The 22,150-nt window shown below is 41.3% G+C and overlaps 2 protein-coding genes across 2 annotated transcripts in view; one reads left to right on the forward strand and one right to left on the reverse strand.

The window, feature by feature from the left end:
- DYNC2I1 (dynein 2 intermediate chain 1) overlaps positions 1-4,827 on the reverse strand; it is a gene marked incomplete at both ends in the record, with an annotated part of 29,159 nt that extends 24,332 nt beyond the window's left edge. The window contains 2 exons of the mRNA XM_080364226.1: positions 1,348-1,401; positions 4,813-4,827. Coding sequence (XP_080220352.1) covers positions 1,348-1,401; positions 4,813-4,827 — 69 coding nt within the window. The remainder of the gene's footprint in view (positions 1-1,347; positions 1,402-4,812) is intronic.
- An 8,652-nt stretch (positions 4,828-13,479) lies between these two features.
- The window catches only part of ESYT2 (extended synaptotagmin 2), an 80,808-nt gene continuing 72,137 nt past the window's right edge, over positions 13,480-22,150 (forward strand). The window contains exon 1 of the mRNA XM_080339539.1: positions 13,480-13,917. Coding sequence (XP_080195665.1) covers positions 13,564-13,917 — 354 coding nt within the window. The 5' untranslated portion in view covers positions 13,480-13,563. The remainder of the gene's footprint in view (positions 13,918-22,150) is intronic.

Genomic DNA, 22,150 nt, shown 5'->3' on the forward strand with positions numbered 1-22,150 from the left:
ACATATTTTAAGAGAATTTGGTAAGAAAAAAAAAAGAAAATTTACTGAGGAACTGTGAATTCTGTTTAGAGCTGGGTAGAAAAGTTAACTAAGCATCTTAAAGTCGTTAGCTCATGTAGACAGAAACTGTGCCATCTTGTAAAATATGTTGCAGACACACACGATAACAATAGACACCCATCCTGCAGCTGCCTTTAGAACAGAAGATTTGCTTTTACTTGAACAGAAAACAGCATATAAAAACTGTGAAAGAAAATTTTTGGCCCAGATCCCTTCAGGATGCAACTATTATTGTACTTTCTAGTCATAAGAGATTATATTTTAACCTTCCTAAAGCAAGTAACACAACTCCCACTGATTTCACTGCATCCACGATTTCAGCTATTTACTCAAGGCAGAACAAACAGAACTTGCTTTGATTATAGTCAGTGAGTAAAGTGAATTAAACTTTATCCATCTGTTTCACAGAATGAAAGTCCAACCACACCACTTCTGTTGGAACGAAAGCATTTCAACTCAAATTTGTTTGCCTTAGCCCACATTGAATTAGTGGAAATGTTACTAAATGTGTAAAATGATGAAGTACTTATACTGTAGCACTGGCATTGAAGTAATGGGGAGCCAGGTAACAGAAAGCTAGGTACTAGATAAAGAAGAAGGATGCTTTGGCTTATCAAAGCACAAAAGCAGATCTACACAAGACATAGAAGATACATTTTGGAAAACAGCTTTTAAAAAATACAGTGCAAAACTAACATGAATATCCCTGGTATAACTGACTGGAGCCTGAATGCTTATGTGACCTATGTGACCTATGTATAAAGTAATTACCCAGTTTAAAAGTGCATGACAAACATAATAAATTATGATAACAAATGCAATATTTAATATACACATAGGAAACTGAGTAAGTATATATATATATCAGAGCTGTCACTTGAATTTGGGTAGCCAGCAAATCAGACCCCATTGTGTGCTGTGTGATTACCACAACAATGGTATTTTTTTTCAGTTACCTAATTAAGAAATCTGTAATCTTACATGACTCATATAGCTATAAACAGTTGAGTGGGCTGGCCTCTGGACACACTTGGGCTAACAGATTCCAGAATGGTCAGTTGTAGCAAGAAAGTTAACAGCTACACACAAAAGATCTGTACTGTCCATATTCAATAATGCAGATTTAAAGTGTCCAGTGTATCAAAAACCCTTAAAGAGCTATTATAGATCCACAAGGCAGATTGGCTGGTAGAACAAGCAGTCAACCCTCTATGTTTAGACTCTTAATAAATACCATTGCTATAAAGTAACAACAAAAATAATAGAAATAAAATAAAATAAAATTACCCTAAGATGTTTCCTAAGTTCTTCTGATTTCCAAGTATCTTCTTTGGTTCTTCTCTAGAACAGAAAAGACAGCAAAAGATTGACTAATCAATTTGCAGTGAGAAGGAACTCACTTAAAGGGCAGTTTTTCAAATGAAAGTATCAAGGTATATATGGCAAATAGCACTCCATTTTGTTATATAAACATTAATTTGATTTAGCCTGAATGTGTATACTTACAGTGTACCTCATCTGACTGGACCTGGAAGAAGCCTGAAGCTCAGACTTCTACTGGGTCACCCAGCTCTGCACACACATGGTAATGAGCTCTGAGGTCAGTGTCCACATTGGACAACTGTGCAGCCCTTCAAGAAGACTCAGAACTGGCTTTCCAGCGACAACCATTTAACTGTGTTACAGTCAAACGGGTGCAGACAGTCAGGCCACTTCTGGAAAGTAATCGGTATATCACTGTCATTAGGTTCAGCCTCCTGCTCTGTTAGATCTGACTTCAAAGTAAGTCCTGGTCAGAGACTTACTCAAGTGAGGTTCTAATATCTCTGAGGTCGGAATTGGTCTCGGCAACCTGGCTTTCAGGTTTGACCACTCCTCAGTTGAAAATGTGTTCTTATATGGAGTCACAGTTTTTCTTGCTGATCGCTAGGGCCACTGCCTTCTGTCCTCTCACTGTACACATCAGAGAAGCATTTGACTCCATCTTTTCCACAGATCCTCTGCACATACTTGAAAACAGCAGTTAGATTCCCTCTTAGTTTTCTTTTCTCTAGCCTCAAGAGCTCCTTATCCTCCTTCCCATGTACACCATGGGCTCCAGTCCCTAAAACATCTCAGTGTGTTGCTCTGGAATCTCTTTGGTACCAGGGGCCCTAAAACCAGACCTAGTACTGCAGACAAGGCCTTGCAAGTGCAGAGTGGGAGAGAACAGTCGCTTCTCTGCTAGCTGTGTATGGTCTTGACACATCACCAGGATGCTGTTAGCCATAACCACTTGAGGAGCACAATCATGACTTACGTTCAAGTTTCTGCCCACCAGCACCCCCAGATCCTTTTTCTGCAGAACCACTCACAGATCCCATTCACATGGCAAACAGTAAATACAGTATTTTCCCCTTAGACATATCGTTTGAGGCACCCCAAACCCAGCTGTAAGAACATTTCAGGGGATAAATAATGTAATCTTTCTTTTTCCCATCAGCAGGGATCTGACATAGCTATAACAAATTGTTAGATTTTTAAACACTAAAAGTTAGATAGATTAGCATGCATTTCAAGCAAACCAAGGAAGCTTCTGGTTTAGTATTTGAACATGCCTCAAAAAATGCTGGCATGATTTTTCAATCAATTGTCACTTAATATTTTAAAATGGTGTGGTGCAAATTACATGTGTAAGTTGACTGCCTCATGAAATACCTGTATTTAGCACTGAGTGGAACTTTAACAAAGCCTAAGAAACTCAACAGAACTTGTGCAAGGGTAAGCTGGAAGGACATGGACGGGAAGAGAACAGAATGCTGTATTAAGTCTCAAATGGTAACTTATTCAATATCCCAAATATATATGACTATGTTTTGGTTTTAGACAATATTTAGATACATATCAGCATACAAAGAAACAACGCTAATAATGTTAACAGCCTAAAGCCAGCATAACCAGTAGACAATATTGGATAATGTAGTTTGAGATTTATTTCAAAGCTGAGACAAAAAGCATGCAGCAAATATTTAGAGATGATTCTCTGGTGCCCAAAAAGGTGAATCTGTCACTTTTCTCGGGTCTGCAGTTTTTAGCTCCCCACTACCATTAAAACCTCTTGCTTTTTTATATGATGATTCTCCACTTAATTCTCTAGCAAACAAGCAAATAGAAAAAAGAGATTTTTTTAATAAAGTGTAAAGAAGCCTAATACTTTTGAAAGCACTGTCCCTCTGTGAGTAGAGGAATCATTGCACACACAAGATATTTAAAACAAACTTCAAAAGGATTTGTTGAAGTTTCTTACCTGTCTGCAAATTTAGAAGTCCTTATATACTCACTTAAATCCAGACTAAGATCAGTTATTTAAACTACACTGGGTTTTGACTTAATTCACCCATGTGAGAGCATGGGGAGCTCATCAGCTGACATAAAATTCCACAGATTTACCAAACTCAAAAAGTGCTATGAACATTTTTAACACGTACGAATCTGCCCGCAAAACAATAAGCACGTTGCCTCATGAAGTTCGCAGGACAAGTGACCATGTTACTTTATATAAATTCTCCACCAGATATCAAGAGGGTTTTCTTCACTGACAACCTAGAAAGACTAGGGGTTTTGGAAGTTTAATATTAAAGTTTTTAAGTAAGCTAAGAACTCAGTTAACTAAGATTCTAAAGAAACTGAAAAATAGTAAGAGCAACTTCTGTAGCTTTTAAGCTAGAAAAAAAGTACTTTACTTTTTACATATAAATATTTATCTTTCTTATTCCCAGTATGAGATGCCTATTGGAAAGCCCTCAAATGGGTAAACAGCACGAGTGATAGACTTGATTGAACAGAAACAGTGAAAGGAGGCTTTTCATACAGTGTGGCTGTTAGTATGGCTGCCTCTGGGTCTTTGGCATTTGTATCCAATGCACTTGAAAAATTTTAGATCGAAGTTTAACAATCCATCACAATTCAGTAACTCCTCTCTTCTCAGTAAGCAGTTATTGATGTACCACAGTTAATGAAATGATATCTGAATTTAAATGTTTAGAGTCATCCTAACATATTACTTCACATGCCCTGCCCAGCCACCCTGTTTTCTACTCCATTATTCAGCATCACCACAAACGAGTTAGCTGTAAAATCTAGATTCACACACTAGTAATAATAAAGTTTGTGGCAAATTGATTTGATATTTCTTTGCTATTTTCAAGTGAATATGCAACACAATAATTGACGTTAACATGTCCATGTGGTTTTGTTTCCTTTATTTTGGAGCTCTACAAACCTTTCACAATTTAACAGCATCGTACAAAAGTTATCGGGGTTCCTAAAGAACTAAAACCCAACAATTAGCAGTTACAGAAGCATCAATTATTAAGTGCATTTGATCTACAACTTTTATAAATCACCTATCCCGTTGTGCATCAGCGGTGGCTGATGCGGCCTCGTCCTTCCGCTGAGGTGGGAGTTGCGGGCAAAACAAGGAGCCGTGAGTTGTCCAAGGAACTCCACGGGGTTCCCAGGGGCAGCAGCAGAAACACTGCAACTGTTTCCTGCCTTGGCCCCCTCAGATTCCCTGCTTCATTCCTCGCTTTATCCGACGCCAAGGGACGCGAGTGCCGGCGGGGCACCTGGGGCACGGCGCGCCGGGGGAGGCCGAGCACAGCGCGGCGGCCGCCTGCTCAGGGCCCTCCCGTAGAGGAGGGAAAGGGCGAGGTGGGACAGCTCCCAGCAGCCGAGCCCAGGCAGCTCCCCAGAGACCCAACCGCCCCTCACCTTGTCACCCTCCATGGCGGGGGCGGGCGGGCCCGAACCGCCACCCGCCCGCTCCGAGCGGCTGGAGCCCGCGGCAGCTGCGTCCGGGCCTGCCTAGCAACGGGCGGCGAGGGGAGAGCAGACGATGGGCCGAGCGATGGATGAGCCGAGTGATGAGACGGGCCGAGCAGTGGATGGGTGCTGGGGCAGGGCGCTGCTGCCGCAGGGGATTGTGGGAAAGGGCGGGAGGCGCTGAGGTGGGGAGGCGTGATGGCGGAGCTGCCGCTCTGCGCCGCGCTGTCTGACCGTCTGCAGCCCTTTCTCAGGGAGAAGCCGTAGTGTGGGATGCCTGCGTGGCTGCCGGTGCTCAGCTGCGGTTCGCCAGGGGGAGGCGGCGTGGGGAGGGCTCTGACCCGCCGAGCAGCAGCCTGTGAGGCAGCGATGGGGCTGAAATGCAGGAATAAACTTAACAGCTGAGTCAATTATACTCTTAAGCGGCATTCTTTGTTTTATCAGCGCTGGGGAAACTGGGGATCATCCTCCCTAAGTGCTCCCAAGACTGGATACTCTTGCGTTGCTTGTATTCACAGAATTATTACATATGTATCCTGGGGTGTATTAGAAGGCGGGTGGTCAGTAGGTCAGAGAGGTTCTCCTGCCCCTCTACTCTGCCTGGTGAGACCACACCTGGAATATTGTGTCCAGTTGTGGCCCCTCAGTTCCAGCAGGACAGGGAACTGCTGGAGAGGGTCCAGCGCAGGGCAGCAAAGATGCTGAAGGGAGTGGAGCACCTCCCTTATGAGGAAAGGCTGAGGGAGCTGGGGCTCTTTAGTTTGGAGGAGACTGAGGGGCGACCTCATTAATGTTTATAAATATGTAAAGGGTGAGTGTCAGGAGGATGGAGCCAGGCTCTTCTCGGTGACAACCAATGGTAGGACAAGGGGCAATGGGTACAAACTGGAACAAAGGAGGTTCCACTGAAATGTGAGAAGAAACTTCTCAGTAAGGGTAACAGACACTGGAACAGGCTGCCCAGGGCGGTTGTAGAGTCTCCTCTGGAGACATTCAAACCTGCCTGGACACCTTCCTGTGTAACCTCATCTGGGTGTTCCTGCTCTGGTGGGGGGATTGCACTGGATGATCTTTTGAGATCCCTTCCAATACCTGACATTCTGTGATTCTGTGATATGCATTAAAATTTTTGAAAATTTTGACATACAATACATCTATACTAAGAAATAATTGATGTTAAAATTGTTTAGTTTCTTATTTACAGTACATCTATTAATTATTAGTTAAATATAAACTGAGCACTCTGCTTCTAAACAATGTATCACTTAATCTTCTGTCTCCCTCTTGTCATGCAGAAGAATCTAAAACTTGAAAAAATATCCCCTTGTTTTGCAGTTGGTCAGAAAGTATTTATCTCATGTCAATTGGTTAATGATGGGTACATATTTTATAAGTTAATCACAGTTTACATTAATTTGTCAGCTTCTCTTCAGGCCACTACTGACTTTTTATAGGCCAAGTACAACATGAAAGCATTCCTAATCGTAGCTGATTCACTTTGTAAATTCATGCAAGATTACTGTGGAAAAATAAGGGTGATATGCCTAACTTAACCTGCCGTTTACCCAGAAAGAAAGAAAACTTATGACTGAGGGGGTGAAAAAAGCAAAGGAAAAGGTGTTTTTGCATTTGAGAAACATTCTTGCTGTAGTTCAACAGGAGTTTGTCACACTGACAGAGAATTTAACCCCTTATACTTGGCCTTAAATAGTCATTTGACAAATACATACAAAGCCTTACAGTTGTCTCCTAGTCATGTTTCCAGAAGAAATTAAAAATGCTGTAAGAGTTGCCTCACTGTCTGGACCATGAAATATTTTCCTTTATCATGTAGCGGAAAAGCAAAGGCAAATTAAGCAAGCAAGGCGGGGAGGGGGATGGGAACCAAACAAAAGCAAAAATAAACAACAACAAACCCCCAAACCCCCCAACAAACTGCTATTAACTGTAAGCATGACCTTTAAGGGCTAAATTACATCCACTAAATACAAGCATCTATGGATACCCAACTATTTATAAATGTTCTTATGAATTATTTAGCTGTCTTTAGCAGAGCAATAATAATCTATTGGCATTTTATATTTTCTTCCCTGAACAAATAAAAACATACTTAGAAACCATCTGGGATTAACTAAAAGAACCCTTTAGCCAAAGTGGTGACTTAGAAACACACAGAACAAGGCATCTGCTCAGTAAAGGATACTCTGCAGAAATGCTGCCCTAGGCATAGAGGCTCAAGGACAAAAACTCCCTTCAAATATTCTAATTGAATTTGTTTTTAACAAATACATATAATTATCAAATGTAACAGATACCAAAGACTGGACAGGAGCAAAAGCTTTTTTTTCAAGTTCTGGTCCTACCATGTACTCTTCAGAATATGCAGATGTATCCCTATCTTACCCTTATTAGGGTACACTAGTCAGGCAGCTTTATGGCACAAGAAAAATTATAGATGTAAGAAGGCACCACTAGAGGGTTTGGAAGGAACTTTTCAACCTTAAAACCAGGGATCTAACTGAAATTAAACTGCTGCATAAGAACACAGGCTGGAATAACACCTTTGCAATAACAGAACTAAAACTTGTGCATGTTTAAGCGTTTCCACCATGTATTAAAATAAACTACAGTTTCTCACCAATGTAGTGGAAAAAAATGGAATACACCGGTGGTTTTACTGTTTTTTTATAAAGATGGGATTTAGAATTGTGTGACTACAGGCAACAAAAAGGCACATATGTGTTGCGTTACTGGACAGCACAAAAGGATGCTCTAGATTTTCTTGGAAAGAAAGGTGCTGTAAACAAGGTTTCTGGTAACCCTGGGCATTTTAATACAAGTTTATCTTCTACATTCTTTTCTGTTGTCTGGCTTGGCATGCATATCTTCATCTTCAGCTGCACTCTTATCTCAAAAACAGTAATATAAAATAACCCAGCTTTTTATATTCTGTACTTTTTGTCTTCGGATGTTCATAGAATTGTAGAATCATTTAGGTTGGAAAAGACCCTCAATATCATTGAGTCCAACCATAACCTAACACTGGCACTAAACCATGTCCCTGAGAACCTCATCTATACATGTTTTGAACCCCTCCAGGGGTGGTCTCTCCACCACTGCCCTGGGCAGCCTGTTCCAATGCCTGACAACCATTTCTATGAAGAATTTTTTGCTAATATTCAATCTGAGCTTCCCCTGGCACAACTTGAGGCCATTTCCTCTTGTCCTATCACTTGCTGCTTGGGAGGAGAGACCAACCCCCTCCATGCTCCACCCTCCTTTCAGGTAGTTGCAAACAGTGATAAAGTCTCCCCTCAGCCTCCTGTTCTCCAGGCTGAGCCCCCCAGTTCTCTCAGCTGCTCCTCATCACACTTGTGATCCAGACCCCTCACCAGCTTCGTTGCCTCCTCTGAACTCACTCCAGCACTTCAATGTCTTTCCTGCAATGAGGGGCCCAACACTAAATACAGGATTCAAGGTGGGGTCTCACCAGTGCCAAGTACCGGGCGACGATCTCTTCCCTGTCCTGCTGGCCACCCTGTTCCTGGTACAACCCAGGATGCTGTTGGCCTTTTTGGCCACCTGGGCACACTGTTGGCTCATATTCAGTCACTGTCAATCAACACCCCCAGATCCCTTTCCCAAGGCACTTTCCAGCCACTCTTCCCCGAGCCTGTAGCGCTCCCCAGGGTTGTTGTGACCCAAGCGCAGGACCCGGCACTTGGCCTTGTTGAACCTCATATGATTTGCCTCAGCCCAACAATCCATCTGGTCCAGACCCCTCTGTATGGCCATCCTACCCTCCAGCAGATCAACACTCCCATCCAAGTTGGTGTCATCTGCAAGCTTACTGAGGGTGCACTCAATCCCCTCATCCAGATCATCTATAAAGAGATTAAACAGAACTGGCCCCAATACTGAGCCCTGGAGAACACCACTCGTGACTGCCCACCAATTGGATTTGGCTTCGTTCACCACAACTCTTTGGGCTCGGCCCTCCAGCTGGGTCTTTATCTATTGCAGAGTACACCCATCCAGGCCATGAGCTGCAGCTTCTCCAGAATGCTGTGGTATACAGTGTCGAAGGCCCTACTGAAGTCTAAGTACACAATATCCACAGCCTTTCCCTCATCCACTAAGTAAGGGGGTCACCTTGTCATAGAAGGAGATCAAGTGAGTCAAGCAGGATCTGCCTTTCATAAAGCCACGCTTGGCTGTCCTGTATGTGCCGTGTGATGGCACTCAGGATGATCTTCTCCATGACCTTCCCTGGATCCTCCTTCCAGCCCTTCTGGTAGATGGGTGTCATGTTTGCCAACTTCTAATCCTATGAAACAATATTGATTTTTTCTCTACCTCTGTATGGAATGACACACCACAGCATTACACCAAAAAATCAGTTGAAATATCAAGCCTCGTCAGGAGAACGTGACAACCCTAAACCATGATTAAAAATGATAATTATTTTATTATTATAAATAAAATCTTTTTCTTTTTTTATATGAAGGAAGAGAATTGTTAGGATTTAGGCTTCGTAGATTTTTTTTTCATTTTTTTAAACCAATTTCTGCTGAGGTCTTATGAAGATGAGAAGAAAACTCAAATATTATTATCAACCTAGGTGCATAAATTACCTCTTTCAAAGTGTTCAAAATGCTCATGGGTCCTCCAGGTTCATAAACAAAAACAGCAAAAATTTGGATCCTTGAAATAAACTCTGTGCCTTTAGTTTTAAACTTTAACTTGTAAGAATCCTATTAGGGGGAAAAAAAAAAAAGAAAAAGAGATTATGATTATTATGAAAACTTATTAAGAAACACGTTTTAATGGAAACTATTTCTGTCTTAAGGAGCAACAAATATTTGAGGATCTTATCATGAGAGCACAATTTATGCATTCAGTGAAACTGAAGCCAGATTGGGTGATACCAGGGATCACACATGTTTGCTTTTCTTCCAGACAGCAGAAGCTCTATGCGCTAAACAGGTATAGTAGAGTCTTATAACTTTTCTTTGTGCTATATATTAGATAATTTGAAGCAGGTAGAAAATATTTGTGCTATATACTAGATCATCTGAAGCAAGTTGAGATAGCTGGATAAAATCAAATGCAGAAGTAATGAGTATTCCATCACATGAATTTACTAAGATGTAAACCATGCTCCATTAATAATTCCACAATTTTTAGGAAAAAAACCTCTTGAGTAAACATGCACAGATTTGTATTCAATAGTTAAAATCCTGTAGAGAGAAGCATAAGACTAAAATAATGTTGTTGGGTAAAATAAGGTATAATATCAAATATTGTTATTCACAAAATTACTGTTTGTGAAAATGGTCAAGAAGCTACAATTAAAATAGCTTCCAAAACATGTTTTCTTGTGTGAAATCCAAAGAAGATGGGGAAACTTAAATTTTATTTTTTTACCACATAAACTGAATTTTGCCAATTTTTCTCATCCTCAAGAACCAAGATATATAAATAACATCCTTTGGGAAGTTAGTCTGAAGAACAGTGACAGTACTTACTGGAAAAAAAAAAGCATCATGGAAAACTGGTGTGATGCAAGGTCAAGAGAAACATAGAATGACACTACTTTGACTTCAATTAAAGCTGCTGAGTTTGAGAAAGCGGAAAATGAAACCTATAAAAAGGACTAAACACATATGTCTAAGAAAGAAATATTGCAAGCAAAATGTATTCACTACAATTCTAAGAAGGCAACAGACCTAAAAAGCAGGATATGAAAAGAATATTATCTAAATGAGATATCGGCTCTGTAGCTGATATAATTCACTACAGGATACTTACGGAAAAGCCAGAGCAAGCTCCTTTCTGTGAGTCTCTTCAAGAGTTCCTGATGCATTCAAGACTGCTGTAATAAGTATTAAAAAACAGGATCAGGAAATAAGAGAATTAACAAATCCAAGACTCTGCTGATAAATTGTTTAATAACACATTTGTTTTTTTTATTATTATTTTAATTTATGGGCACCAAAAAGATTAGAATAAACAAATAACTTTTTATCAAAAGCTGTAATAGAGTAACTGACCCTAATTTATCCCCTGGCAACAGAGTTTATATCTTGATTTTAACAAGACTCTTTTGACCCTATTCTAATAGTTACATGCTAATTTCATACCACCCAGTTTTGTCATCAAAATACTGTGTGGAGCCAAGTCAGTTATCTACAGAAGTTCTAAGAAGTCAGTGGTAACCTCTTTATCAGAAGTTTCTATTGATGTTGCAGACAAATGCTTTCAAATTAATGCTACAAGATCTTGCTTCTGTTTGCCTATTTGATTGGCACAGTATCATCCACCTTTGGTTCTGAGTAATCAGACTTCCATATCAACTAATTAATTACTCTGTCCAGAATCACTGCTAGGCTGTGAGGCCTTCAATTATGTGTTTGTCATCCTAAATGCTACTACAAGATTCATTTTTTGCATTTAATACAGTACAGGGTAGTCCTCTACAAAATCTGTATCTAGCTCATTTGCAAAATACACACTGAGGCAGAAAGGAAGCCAGAATAAGATGCAGCATATGGTAAAGTGTTGGCTGGCAAACCTTACATTAATTCAGTTTTGGTTTTTTTTCTCATCTTTAATGTTCAGTTTGGTTTGTCATACAGATACCGTGAGGCCAGATAGGGAAGTAAAATGGAGCAATGGAGTCCAAGACAGAGAGGAAAGGGCTTGAAAAAATTATAAAATATTAATAGTATTGGTTGTAATGGAGGGAGCCAACATACAATGTGGCCATTTGTATAAGGTGTTACTGAAGCTCAGGAGTGAGGAGTTCACAAGAAAGTCTATATAAGCAGAATGAGTAACTAGAAAAGGAATACAATAAATGCAAAAAATCACCTACATTTACTGTAGTTTGATGTTATTAGTGTCCAAATGGGCAACAGCATCATATGTGATACCCCAAGTTGAAGGTAATAAGCTTTTGTAGGGCATTATACGGCCCTGCAGTCGTCTCACTGTTACACCCCGTAGGTCCTAGAAGCTCTCTAAAAAGACCCAAAGTAAGTAAATTGTCATTTCAAAGACTGGATTACCATATAGTTGTAAACTGTTGATTTTGTTACTTATGTTTTTATCATTTGGTCATTCTGAATTTTCATCCTAACTTAATTATACAGGTGGAAAACACACACTGTCAATGTTAAACAGCAACATGAGCCCATGGCCAGAAATCGTTCTTGCTTAGAGCGGTCTGTTGTGTCCGACTGCAGGCAGGGAGGGAATTTGAAAGGTGATAGAACAGAGCAGCACATTCAGTTGTCAAGACAGGGATTTTTTTTTTCCAATTCTGCTGTGCAGAACTGAGCAAACAACTTTTCCTTTTGTGCTGCTGCCTTCCCGACTTTTCCTTTCTCTGGATAATGGAGATGAGGTTGTTTTCAGTTCTTAAGGAAATAAATCTTATGCAGCTTTCCTATTTGTCCGTTTCTATGTGTTTTCATAACTTTTCAGCGTATTGCCTAAATGAATTTTCTCCCTTTCCCTGCCTGCAAATACTATATAAAGTCCTACAAACTTTACCTACTACTGCCTACTATATAAAGTCCTACAAACTTTGTGAAAATTGGCAGCTGAAGACAGGAGAAAGTACCCTCATTCCCACTAAGTGAAAGGTCAGATATTTAAAGGCAAAATAAAAAACCTTCTGGTAAAGGCCGAGTTTAATCAGCAAGTGTGTACCGGCAAACTGATTAGCACACAGCTAACAACAAGCAATAGCTGTTGGAAAAACAAAATTATTGAAAAGATAAAGGAACAGTAGGAGGAATGATTTGGGAAACAGGTGTTACTGTGAAAAAGGGATACAGGACAGAAGCCTGTAGAAAATCAGCTATTTTAGTTCCACAGATCAGGGCTGGTGTAATACCAGGAGCCTGGGTCGTGGTGCTGCCCTGGGTACTGCAGGGGATTCATGGATTTCAATAAAGAGTCAGCTTTATCTGAGGATGTGCGAGCAGAGCTTCGGGAACACCTGTTGTAACGGAGGAGTAGAGCAACTGGCCTCTGGTTCTGCTGAGCCATTGATCGCTTGGTCATTTAATAACATCCCTCAGTGGGGAACAAATATAAATATGCAGGCTGTCACAGGTAAAAACCACTCCACCGCATACATGGCTAAAGAGAGCGGGGCTGTTGCACGGTTGCCCCTAAGGAAGCACGTTCGCGGTCCCTGAGCCTCGGCAAGCCGGTTCTGCTTCGTGCCGCCCGGCAGGAGCTCTTTTCCCTGTTCCGACCCCTCGTTCCTGCGAGGCCGAGCAGCGGTGGCCGTTACGGGCAGACTGGTTTGGAGGAGAAGGACCAGAGAGAGCAGCGGCCGGCAGAGGGGAGGAGGCGGCAGGACGTCCGGCCGCCCGGCACGGGGGGAAGCGGCGGAGCCCAGGGGGCGCCAGCAGCCCCGGCTGCGGGGACGAGGCGCCTCCTGGCGGCGGCACAACCCGCCCCGCGGCACCGCCCTCCCCGCGGCGGCGGCGGTTTGGGCCGGGCCGGCCCGAACCCGGAAGCGGGCGGCGGTTGGTGTCGGTGCGCGGCGAGCGGGGCCGGGCGCAGGATGCGAGGCGCCGCCGCCCTGCCCCCCTGCCCGCTCGCAGCCAGCGCCCGAGGAGGAGGAGCGGCAGCGGCAGCGGGAGGAGCGGCAGCAGGAGCAGGAGCCGCCGCTGCGATAGCATGAGCGGGGCCGCGGCTAAGCAGCCCCCCGGCGCGGGGACCGCCACGGATCCCGCCGCCGCGGAGAAGGCGCCGGCTGGGGACGCGGTGCCGGAGCCGCCGCCGCTGCTGAGCGTGGACGTGACGGGTTTGGTGTCGCAGTTCGCGAGGAGCTTCGTGCTAATCTTCCCCGTGTATGTGCTGGGCTACCTGGGGCTGAGCTTCAGCTGGGTCCTCATCGCCCTGTGCGGGCTGTTCTGGATCCGCAGGCACCGCGGCGGCAAGACCTCCCGCCTGGGCCGGGCGCTCGCCTTCCTGGAGGACGAGGAGGAGGCGGTGCGGCTCAGCGTCTCCTCCGCGGATCTGCCTGCGTGGGTGAGTGAGTGAGTGGCCAACACCCTTGGGGCGCTTCCGACAGAGCACCCGCGCCCCGCGGGCAGCGCGGCCGCCGGCCGGGCTGGGGCCTGTCAGCTCCCCCGGGGCGGCCCCTCCTGCCCGGGCCGAAAGAGACTCGCTGCAGGCCGGAACGCCAGAGCCGGCCTGGCGGGAGGGAAGCGCTGGGGATGTGGCGATTCCCGCGCTCCTCGGCTGCTCGTCCGCAGCCCCCTTGGAGACTCGGCGGGAGCGGTCGTGTCCCGCAGCCCCGCCGGGTCCCCTGTCCGAACGCACGGCTGCCCCGCCCGCCCCGGCGCTGCCACCCGGCCCGTTAGCACCCGCGGCGGCCGCGCCGCCTGCGCCGTGCGCTGGCAGCCCCGCGGCGCTGAACCTGTCACAGCCGGGACTTCCCTCGCAGAAATAAACTTCACCTCAGGGGCTGGGGATTTTTTCACCTCAGATGCCTGTGGCACACAGTGACAAGCACGTCTCGATGTAGAGAGGTCTCTGCAGCGCACAGGTCTTGCAACTTGGGCAGGAACCTTTTCTTAAGAAGTTGAGATTAGAGGCAGACAAAATCGGTATCTTAAAGGCTTTATGGTTTTCAGGGAAGCGTTGCTTAATAGGGACAGAAAAATGAGGTGGTGTTTCTGACAGGTTTCAGGGTTGTGACATGGGGACTAGGGTAAAGGAGCTTTGGTGTCCTTATTTGTTCGTTGCTGTGGTTGGTTTTAAAAGGTTTTCTCTGAAAGTGGAGTCTTCCTTTGAAAGTTTAAGACTTTCTAATAAGTCTTTAGAACTGCCATTATTGTTTTTAGATGAACTCAGCTTTAAAGTTGAACACTTTTTCTTTGTAATTTTTACTTTGGAGGATTAACAGTGATTTAAATAGAGCTGACGGCCACCAGCCAGCAGTGTCAGTGCTCATCCAGGCCTCTCTGCATCCTGGTGTGCCTGGTGATGTGCTGCGCAAAGCTTGCTGCTCTCTTAGTCCCCATACCTGAAGTCTTGAGGGTTTCTGCTGTATCTTTCCATGTGATTTGTTGGTTGCTTACTCCCCACTCCTCAATAACAGCCATGCATATCTCTGCTAGGTTCTCTTTGCACTCACTGTGCATCGAGCAGTGCTGCAATGATGAATATCCGAGTAGCTGTTTTCATGTGATGAAATTGCTATACCTGGTCTGACCTGTCCCAGCTTTGCTAAGGACATTATGAGAGTTCCAGACATCCAGAGACAATATAGTATGTAGGTGTGCAGTGGGAGTCTTTTTTACTCCCATTTCTTCATATCTTTTACCCGAGTTCTAGCAGATGATAATGGTAAAAAAGGGTATAATGTTTAAAAGAGATGAGGTGGTTTCACTGCTTGAAGCTGAGATGTGAGTCTTAAATAATGTGGTTAATGGCTCTTACGTTAGCTTCAGGGTGTTTGTTTTGTGTTTTTTTTTTTTCCTCCCCTGTAATCATGTAGCCATATAATGGAAGGGTTCTGATTTGATGCATTCAAAATGAATTAACTGAAGCTAGATTTGTTGTGGAGGGTTGTATATGGTAACTATCTGCTGGTAACTAAGCAGTAGATATTCAAGCTTAGTGCTGTGTGTAAATTGTATTTTAAGCTACAATTTGTTACCTGTGATGACAATTAATTCCTGTGTGGAGTTGTCCGAATAACTAAAGATGTAGAAAGGAGCCTTTCGAGTGAAGTCAGAGGCAAAAAATCATCAAGAGGAATGAGTGCTGGCTGCGAACACCTGCATATCCTTATGGTATTACGAGAAAGCAACTGATCAGTATGCAGGGTTTCCCCAAAAATGTGACTTTCTGATATGCCAGTTGGCAGACGTATTGTAAATCACTGTTGTGTTTTTGCCTTTTTTATTTCTGTCTTTGGTTATGTTATTAAATTTTAAAGGTCTTGATTCTTTTCATTCTGCTGACATACATAGTATATTCTGGAAGTATCATGTTTCCAAGTAAATGTAGCTACCAGATGAAATGCAATCTGGAAAACTGAAGTCTTCTGAGAACTGAAGGCCCACCTAAATCAAAAGTGGTCTTCAATGTCTGCTGTCATAGTCATTAAACTTTATATGACTCGTTTTGCTGCCTCTGTAATGTGTCTTGGAAGAATGCTGTTCTCCTGCTTTTTGTGTGTTGTCTTGGAGATTCATGGATTTCAGATAAGAGTTACTGGATGGTATTTAGAGCCTGACATCTCTTTAATAGGTATTGAGTTTATCCATCTCAATGTGAACTCCAAACTGGTATGTTTTCCCTTGGTTTCTGGTCAGGGAAATAAACTTTAAATTCCTTGAGTATGACTGTGCTGTGTTTGAAATATAGGAAATTTTTTATTCCTCTGGGACTGGAACTGAGATGTAATAAACCATTTTTCAACTAAAACTATGTAACATTCCAAACAATTATTTGACATGTGATATCTTTCTGGGCTTTTGATGGGAAAAGAGCTTTAGCTGAGCAGCAGCGTATCTAGGTGTGAATTCTTACCCCTGCACCTACCTTGAGATCGATTGCTGCTTTAGTGATCAGTGAGTGGTCGGTAATACTGCATCAAGCTATTTATTTTTGAGAAAGTGATTGTTGCAGGAATAATGAATTAAGATTTTTCTGATGACAATATGTTCAGTTACGATTGGAAATTGTTGTATTATCACACTAGAGTTTGTAATGTTGTTTATTAGTTTCCTAAGCTAGATTTACTTCTTCCATAAGCACGTGGTTATAACATAGGAGAATTCCGTACTGTGCATGTTAAATGCATTAATTCAACACGAATACAATTTATGTTACTGAAAATGTCAACACTGAATTATTTACAAGAAATATATATGTGCTAAAAAAATATTTCTTTTACTGTCTTAAAAGAAAAAGATCTCTACTGAGACTTGCTAACATGTAGTTGTTGCTCTGCTGCATGTTTCGAAGATGTCACTGATTACATGCAGTGGGAGGGAGCAGAGGTGGGTGCTTTTCCAAGTCATTTAAAACTAGGCAGCAGAATTTACAATGAGGAAGAAATGGAGCTCAAAATGATCTTCAAGTAAAGTCAACATTTCTTCTTTCTTAACAACGTTTTTATACACTAGATGTGTTGTGTACTGGAATGAATGTCATTAAGATGCAAACATACATAAGGAAAGTGGCAATTTAAGTATCACTAAGAGGATAGAAGGTAGGAAGACAGGACTCTGAGGCTGTAAAGGCCTGCTATCATGTTGCCTTTTGTTTTTAAAACAGTAGTGGAATTTCATAATCTAAGTGGTATAACAAATTTACTTTGTTCTTTCTCAGAACAACCCAAAAAGTAAATATCATTTTGCCATTGTTGGTTTTTTTTGTTCTTGTTGTTGCTTAATGTGACTTTTATAACATTTCAACATCTTTTTGGATAAGTGAAACTTTGACTCCTGTTTTCTTCAAAATACAGATAAAAAGCTGTACTGAATATTTTTCTCCATATTGATTGTAAATTTGGCCTGCTACCAGGAGCTGTATCTGTGTGTGCAGTCTGTCAGCAGGAGACCAAAACAGGAATAAATCAGTGGTTTTAAATAATTGATTCTGAAAACAGATTTAGATGTTTTTCTTTGTATCCCTAACCATGTATTATATAGAAACTGAAATACTGTACATCATTGTAGTAAAAGTAATGTCATATTAACACATGAGTTACAAGTCTGCTCTAGCATTTTAGGTCCAACAGACTCGCTTGAGTTTCTGTGCTAGTTTGGAGTGAGTTTTAGGGTTTTGGTTTTGTTGTTTTGTTTTCTTATCTACTGAAGGCAAAAGGAAAAATCTGCCTAAACCTAAATAGGTGTCTAGTCACGTTTTTCATCAAATTGATTTAGTCCTATTGTGAAGAAGTCTGTTAGATCTTCTTTCTCTTGGGAAGCTGTATGAAATTGTTGCAGAGCGTGAGTATTGTGAATTACCATTGAACTGCTATACGGCTGCTACACCTATAGGGGAGAGATAATGTCAGCATTTACCCTTTTTGCTAGAGGCTAATGTATAGCTACAATAATCAATAAAATAGTCATCAACCCACGTTTAGTTGAGTGTTTTTGCAAGGGTGATGTTCAGTAAAGCATGACTTCAGTGGTAGGTGCATATTTCTTAGTTGAAGGTTGTACTGAATGTTGAACAAACTGTTAGTGTTTAAGAGATGGGGAACCATTCTGAGTATAAGCAGCACATGTCTGAAAAAGGAAATTGTGATTTATAATTATGAAATTATTTGTATTTAGTCACGTGTCTTAGAATAAAATACGCATACATATATTTCCGCCACCCCCCCACACCCCACCCCAAGCCCTTCCGTGAACTTGTCAAATACACCAATTATGTGGTTAGAGCAATGAAGACTTTGGTATTTACTGGTGTTAGGAAGGCAGAGCCAGTATGTTTGTGGAAGGAAACATGGTTAGGTAGCTCTAACTGCGAGGTCTCATACTGCACTGAGTGACGTGCAGATAAGGTTGAGGTGGTTACCCTCTTAGGTGTATTTGATATGAAGATTTCTTAATGATGTAGAATCAAACTTGCTAAGTGAATCTTTGATAGTTGAGAACAGGAATCTCCAAATAATCCTTCCTGATGGGTGTTAAGTATGTATTCAGTAAACCTCATAAACTTCTGCAATGCAATGTTTGTTTTTAATTGCCATAGAACAAAAAGATCTTTCTCTTAACTTTTAATTATACATTCAGTTAATGCCATTATTACTGGAGCTGTTGGAACCGTAGGTGGGTTTTTATACAACATACTAAAATATGAGAAGGAAGGCTGTGAGGCATTGTGACACATTCTTCTGATCCTTTCTCCAAATGTTAGTTGAGCATGTTAGGTTGAATTTTCTGAGGAGTGATTTATAAGAAAAATTACTTCCATGTATGGCTACTTAATGCTAAGCTGGATCTAATCCATTTATATGGTTCGTACTGCAGACGGCCATATAGCGTAGGCTGCCAGCCGGCATCTGGAAACTATGAAGGGGTGTAAGTAAGGATGGAATAAGAACTTGTGAGTACTTAACAACTGAAGTCCACGTCCTCTTTCTGCTTGGTTATTTTTTTTTCCATATTCTATTCTGGGTGCCTCGTAGCGTATGTATACATACATCTATGTATTGTGGGTTGTGTGCCTTTTTTTTGGCGGTTAGTTTTTTTTTTAAGAAGGAAGCTTCATTTGTTTCAGTATTACTTCTTGTAGTTAAGAAGGTAACCTGGCTGACTTTCTAAGGTTACTCCATAGTTAAGAGGCATGTGAAGGATGGCTTTAGGAACGGAGAACCAGAGGAAAAAAAAAACAACCCCATTTATTTTAGACAATTGATCATATATTCCTGTTTCTCATACAAAATTTTCAAATTTACTGTGTTAAACCTATACTGAAATGATGTCTGTCATATAACACATTCTCTCATGTAGTAATGTGGTGTCACTAGGTGATTAGTATGTAAAGATCCTTTTCCAGAGTATTTATGGTAGAAGGCCATGTGATGAACTGATATTAATGAACAGGATTAAAAAAATGCTAAAGAAAAATATTAACATGAAAGTATTACTGTGTCTCTTGAACTATTTTTAGGTGCTACAAGCCTTTTAAATATATGTTTATAATACATTCTTTTTCATATAACAAATTAATATTACATAACCATTATTACTGACTTTTGGGACTATTGCAAATGTATTCATTAAATGTGCCATTTATCTGAATAACTAAGATGTGTATGAGTGTTTTTTGGGTTTGTTTTTTTGTTTTTTTTAATTTTCATTTTAGTCTGTTGGTCTTGTTTCCATGACTAAATAGTTTTGCATATAGGGGCTGGCCCAGCTTTAGCCATATGTGGAAACATGGGAGTCATAAAGATCCTGTCTGTAAGGACTAAGGTTGTATAGAAGGAAAAAAAGGCTGGAGTATCAGTTGAACTTTTCTACCTCCTCTACAAGATTGAGTTACTACTACTTTTTGAGATTGTGGGCACATCGCAGATTGTGGTTGGATATGCATTCGAATTTTTTTGTTGTTGTTTTTTTCACATGAGAACCTGCTGGGAAATAGGAAGATGAATCAGCATTACTGTCAAAATATTTTGATTGCAATTTTTAGTAAAGAAAGCCAGTTCTAGAAATTTTAAGTATTCAAAACAATTATTTAGTGTCCTGTTCTTGTTTTTTTTTCAAATGAAAGAAGAGGCAGCATTTTGTTTCTGCTCAGATAAAAATCTTTGACTTAAATAATTTGATTTACATTGCAGTTTATCTCACATTTATCGAATCATTGCTAATTATAACATTGAAAATGTTCTCTAATTGCTGAAATTGCCTTTAGCATAACTTCTGAGCTTTGCAGCAATTTTGTGCTGACCTTATGCCTATACCAAATCTGAGGTATGGATTTGTGGAAGCTGTTTTTAAAACTTATTTTAAAATACAAAGTTTTAAAGAATGCTGATTTTTAAATAGCCTCTGTAGTGTCTGAAACCAGTTTGTTAGAGCCTTATAGTAGTACATCAGATTCTGAAAGCAGGAGTTAATGATTAAAAATTAACTTATGCCATCGATTCGGTATGTTTCAACATGTAGATAGAAGGGAATCAATAAAACAGTATGATCCTTCTGGTAGGGTTACAGAAAGAAGAGATTTTATATGAGGCACTGGTAGTTTAGATACAGTGTTTCTTGACCTGTGAAGTCTCATATTTCTCTTTGTTTTTCCTTGTTGTTGGACAATATGAAGTAAATCTGATACCATGCTTTCCTAAGGAAGTTTCAAATGGACCCCCACCAGCAGCTCTGGAGCTTTTCTGTGGCCAAGCCTGGGCAGCTTCTGAGTTTGATGTCCCCAGCTTGACAGACCAGCAGAATTTCAAATGCAGGATATGTAGAGCTGCTTTTGCATCTTTGGATGAAATACCGCACCACTTCTCATCTTTGGCTGGTGTTTGTGAACGTATCATGAAAATAAAGGATATACAGAGATGGAGCATTCAACATAGAATTGAATGTGAATAAGAACGGTTGGGAAACAGTATTTTGATAAGGAGAGGGGAGAATGTTTTTGTTTTAAACAACTGTTTGAATGAATTAAATTATGAAACTGAACTATTTGGGGTGATCTGGCATTTTATCACTAGTGTAACTTTTGGTGTGTACAGCACTTTGATATTTCTGAGTAAGATTTCAGTTGAAAGAGAGAGAGTTCTCTAAAGTATAGAAAGAAAATGTTGAATGAGGAATAAGAGGGAAGAATCAAATCAAGAATTTATGATAAGTGACCATATGTGAAATGGTGGAGACCAGTTGCCAGCTTGATGTGTTTGATGGAATTAGTTTTGTGACTTTTCTTGGCTGGCAATCTATGAGTAAGTCACAAAATGGATCATTGTTACATCTGGAGAGTGAATTTTTCCAAATTTGCCATGTCAGCTAATGGAGTAACTGATAGCAATAGTAGGTTTATTCTCTATGGGCTAGAAGTGTCAAGATTAAACTTGCTTTATAAGGAAATTTCATCACAAAAGTGAGGTTTGAAAATCCTGAATCCTTTGTGGGCAGGTGTTCAACAAGTGCACTAGCCTTGCAAAGTCCATTCTATTTACCTCAGCTTCTCAAGATTGTTTGTTTTGAACCCTTGTTCCTTAACATAGCCCCGGATAGCCTCTGCCTTTCTGTCGGGGCTCAGGTGAAGACCCGTGTCCCATCTCGTCTTGAATCCCATTGATAAGGTGCCTGGGAGAGGGAGAAAGATGGGGCTCCTCAGCTGCCTTGCCATCATTTGATCCCCATCCCCAACCTAATTCTAGGGTTTTATTCCCTATAGCTTCTACCAAGCTCCCTGTACCAGTCTTTGTTAGACTGGTAGAGTTCTTATTTTCTTTGCAGTTTAAATGGTGCAGCCTTTTTGTTTTATTCTCTGTGTGCTTCCTGTGATATTGTTAGAGGAGCAGTGAGGATTTCAAAGCTTCTTCCTACTAATGGTTCCTTATTCATGAGCATATGTATAAATACCATCCCTAAATTGCATTTGTAGGCTTTGTAAGTTTTTCTCTGCATTCTAATATGGCTATTGCAGAGAGAAGCAAGGGGGTTAGTAGTCAAAGGGGATGATTTTGCAGTTTCAAAAGGAAGTAAATGTACACTCCTGACAAAAAGGATCTTCTGCATCCACTGCATTTTCCCACTGATTCCTTGTGCCAGCA

This window comes from Nesoenas mayeri (genome assembly GCF_963082525.1).
Source record: "Nesoenas mayeri genome assembly, chromosome: 2".
Classification (NCBI taxonomy): domain Eukaryota; kingdom Metazoa; phylum Chordata; class Aves; order Columbiformes; family Columbidae; genus Nesoenas; species Nesoenas mayeri.